The sequence below is a fragment of the Bicyclus anynana genome, chromosome 10 (assembly GCF_947172395.1).
Source record: "Bicyclus anynana chromosome 10, ilBicAnyn1.1, whole genome shotgun sequence".
Taxonomy (NCBI): Eukaryota; Metazoa; Arthropoda; class Insecta; order Lepidoptera; family Nymphalidae; genus Bicyclus; species Bicyclus anynana.
In genome coordinates, this window is record NC_069092.1 from 4594273 (window position 1) to 4598224 (window position 3952).

Here is a 3952-nt window from a genome sequence, read left to right on the forward strand (position 1 = left end):
AAATTCATAGGTCCGCATCAGGTCTCTTGCCATCATGCCGACTTATTCCTGACGGATTAGCGCAGTCAATATTTTTATAGTGGCAAGAGCCTTTTTTCTCTTCTATCTCTGAGTCCGGAGTTGGTAAATCGGTGGCGTATATCTCAATTTTTACTGTAAACAATTCATCTAGAGGTGTAGAAGTCTAAAATGTTATCATGAAGTGAAAATATAATGTATATATTTGCTTTACAGTTTTTATTTGCTATTACAAAGTTTTTAGTTACACTATTTGCACTGTTATTTAAAATTTATAACATATTTTCTAATTTCGCATATATGAAATGAGAAGGTAACAATTAAAGTGTCTTTTTCGTCTATTTCCCAGCGTAACAACTGTGCTCTTCTTCCCTGTAAACAAAATACGAAATTGATTTTTTACTAATTTATAAACAATTGTTTAAAATACGATGGATGTAAATGTGAAGATGATGTGGTTAGTGAAGAAAAATTCATTTAATGACATTATTATCTTAACCAAGAAAATCCACCTGATTTTTTCTCTAGATTCTCGTATCTACTATTTATATGTTAGAAATATCTAAGTATTACGTACGAAGTTATGAGGTATTTAATTAATATGTCCAGCAGTGGACGTCCAATGATAACGATGAAGATGATTTATATAATACCTTCCTTCGAGTCACAAGACAGACTAATTTCCTAAACACTATTAGAATCATTAGAATATTAGTCTATATCTCTCGTAAGTTACGTACGATAATCGTCCAAGGAATTGAACCTAGGAAGTAACAGCCCAAAACGCGGGGCTTTTAAAAACAAAACCTGCCCCTGTAGGCAAGTGGCACGTCGATTCTCTTTCTACGATCGCAAACGCTTCAAAAAGTAGAAAAATGTATGCGAATGACATTTGCTATCGACAGGTCACGTGATCAAGATCTGTCGTTCCCATACGTTTTTTTAGTTTTCGAAGCGTTTGCGATCGTAGAAAGAGAATAGACGTACCACTTGGCTAAAGGGGCTGGTTATCAAACTCATGACCAACTATTTATAAATCAACGCCTGCAGTTATGTACAAGTGTGATCGAGGAACCAAAAGTATTTCCGATCGGTCCGTGAGCTCACCCTGGGGTCATGCCTGAAAATCAGCACTACAGCTCTCAACTGTAGTATCGAGCTGAGGCAGCGCCCCATTCAGCTCTCTCTATTATTATACTATATTACAGAATCTCTTTATTATATTATTATACTAAGTACAGACAGAGGAACTTTGTAATTTAAGTAGGTATCTTTAAGTAGCTTGTAAGCTCTGTTAGTATTAGTTTGTAATTTTTTCTTGATTTTTAATTTGTTTTTTTAGCTGAATAAAGGATTATATTATTATTATAATTATAATAATTAGCACGTACGTATGGTCAGGGTCCTGTTTGCTTTGTAGCATGAGAGACAATGCCGCTTTTGATGTTCGTTTGTCCAGCCTTCCGTCTAGTGGCACCAAGTATTTCATGTTGCGCTCTGCAATTTAAAAGTTGGAAATAAAAGGAAAGGGTAGTAATTAGAGATAGCATCAGATTAGGACAAGTATCAGATAGAATGCCATTAAGAGTGTCTAAAACGGTGTAACAATCTTACATATTATCTGCCTAAAGAATATTTTGAACGGTTTGGTTATATTACCAAATAATTGGGATTTTTTCAAGTCTGTTCTTGTTAGGGGTCATCAAATAAATAAATGTATTTTTTTTCGAGACTTCATATGCAATTGATATCTAGGTTTATAAGAGTCATCATCATTATCAACCCATATTCGACTCACTGCTAAGCTCGAGTTTCCTCTCAGAATGAAAGGGATTAGGCCAATAGTCCACCACGTTGGCCCAATGAGGATTGGTAGACTTCACACACGCAGAGAATTAAGAAAATTCTCAGGTATGCAGGTTTCCTTAAGATGTTTTACTTCACCGTTGGAGACACATTTAATTTCTTAAAATGCACACAACTGAAAAGTTGGAGATGCATGCCCCGGACCGGATTCAAACCCACACCTTCCGGAATCGGAGGCAGAGGTCTTATCCACTAGGGTATCACGGCTCTGTTTATAAGATTATGAGTAGGTGTAATTATAGAATATTTAACATAAGTACAAAAAGTCTAACATATTGTATTAGATTTGAACTTACTCTGGACGTTTCTTTTTCTGTATTGTGGTAGCCATATTGGCACGTTTAAATATTCCAATCCTTGTAATGTCGCATAGGGATCTAAAAAAATAACTTTATATTAAAATATCTCTTTTCAGCAAGGGTGTGGATTTCATCCTCCTCCAAAAAAGTTAGCCCGCTTCCATCTTAGATTGCATCATCACTTACCATCAGCCATCGGATGAGATTGCAGTAAAGAATAAATATAAAACCTACCCTCCGAACCGCTGGTAAAGTACCAATAGTTAACTTGAAATACCGAAATGGATATTTTAATTTTGATATTTTTCCTACATAGCAAAGAAAATCTTCATACCTATAAAACTTTTTGTGTCAACTCCAAAACTAATTAACCAACTTTAATGAAACTGTTTTAGTTTGGTAAAAGAACTGCTTCTTCTTGAAATTGCTGTAAAGTCTTTTAAACAAACTAAATAACTTAGGCTACGTTAACGATATCGTACCTACATAATGTTTTTTTTCTTACTACCCATTGAACCAGTAATAACTTAATACAACGCATAAGGTTATCAAATTTCTCAATAAAAAAAGTTCATACCAGAATAGTCCGATACAACTGGCTCTACCATCACAGCATCTCTAGTTCGCGCACGCATACGATCTGGAAAGAAAAGCATTAGATTATGATCTGTACATATATTATTATTCATTTTATGATGGGGCATACAGTTCTTTGGGGTCCAAAGTGCTGGAATGGCGACCCCGCACTAGTATGGGACCTGACACGAACAAAATAGTCTGTCATTTTCTGAAGAAAACGAGCTTAGATTTGGTATAGATCTTCTACTAAACTAGAAGTTTTTCCCGTTTTTTACACAATTCAATTACACAAAAAGGTATTTTTACGGAGCTCTTTAACCGACGAACACGATTACAACTATTTAACATCGATTATATAGAGACTTATCATATACTTTGACAGAAAAGTAACGTTTAGCAAGGCAGGTCCTATACAATAATTTGTCTGAGAGTATAGTGGAAAAGTACGAATAATCTTAAAATCACCTTTATATAAATTGAAGCTGTCCCTGTCTACATTTGAGCTTCTGGCTGCTATAGCGAGGAGAGGTAGGATAATTAATATAAATGACTCCCGCATATTAGATGTGTATGAAGAGAAATGATGCAACGCGCTTTACTCGGGCTACACTGGCGGGTTGGAAACGGATCCGCTTTTATATTAGCAGGAAATTGTAGGGGTTTATTTTTTTTATGCGCTAAGGGGTTGGTGGAAAAAGTAAGACATTGTAGTACGTTCGATTTCGAACAATTGAATTTTAAATTTATTTTGTAAATTTATTTTTGAATTAAAGAATAACTTAATTTTTTTATTTACTGATTAGATGCTACTTGTTTTCGAACTTGAAAATTGTCAGACATACCTAATACCGAACTACTGAAGTTATTGACAAAACAGTGGCACAATTGGGTACATTCTTCGAAATGTGTTAAAAGTGGTTTTCTTTTTAAAAAATCTGATTAAATTAATGTAGATTGGCACGTAGAGAAATAAGTAAATTCGCATGTGTTAGGAATTCCTCACGATGTTTTTCCTTCGCCGTTTGAGACATGAATTGATATAGAGTTCTACATAATAAACAATATTTAGAGAGTGTTTTCTTACCTTGAAAATTTTGGGAACCTCTGCCTTAGGTAGATAGTTACTGTTGTTTAACATGACCTAAATTTAAGCGAAATAACAATAGTCAATAACTTAGTACGGGTATATT

At 34.5% G+C, this 3952-nt stretch overlaps 1 protein-coding gene across 1 annotated transcript; it reads right to left on the reverse strand.

Annotated features, from left to right (window-relative positions):
* Nucleotides 1-226: 226 nt before the first annotated feature.
* LOC112057751 (uncharacterized) lies at nucleotides 227-3365 on the reverse strand. Its single transcript, XM_052884027.1, has 5 exons — nucleotides 3228-3365; nucleotides 2761-2823; nucleotides 2181-2261; nucleotides 1410-1515; nucleotides 227-390 (listed from the first exon to the last, which is right to left on the reverse strand). Exons 1-5 carry the CDS (start codon nucleotides 3319-3321, stop codon nucleotides 357-359), a joined length of 378 nt encoding a protein of 125 aa, XP_052739987.1. The 5' UTR covers nucleotides 3322-3365; the 3' UTR covers nucleotides 227-356.
* Between the last annotated feature and the right edge of the window lie 587 nt (nucleotides 3366-3952).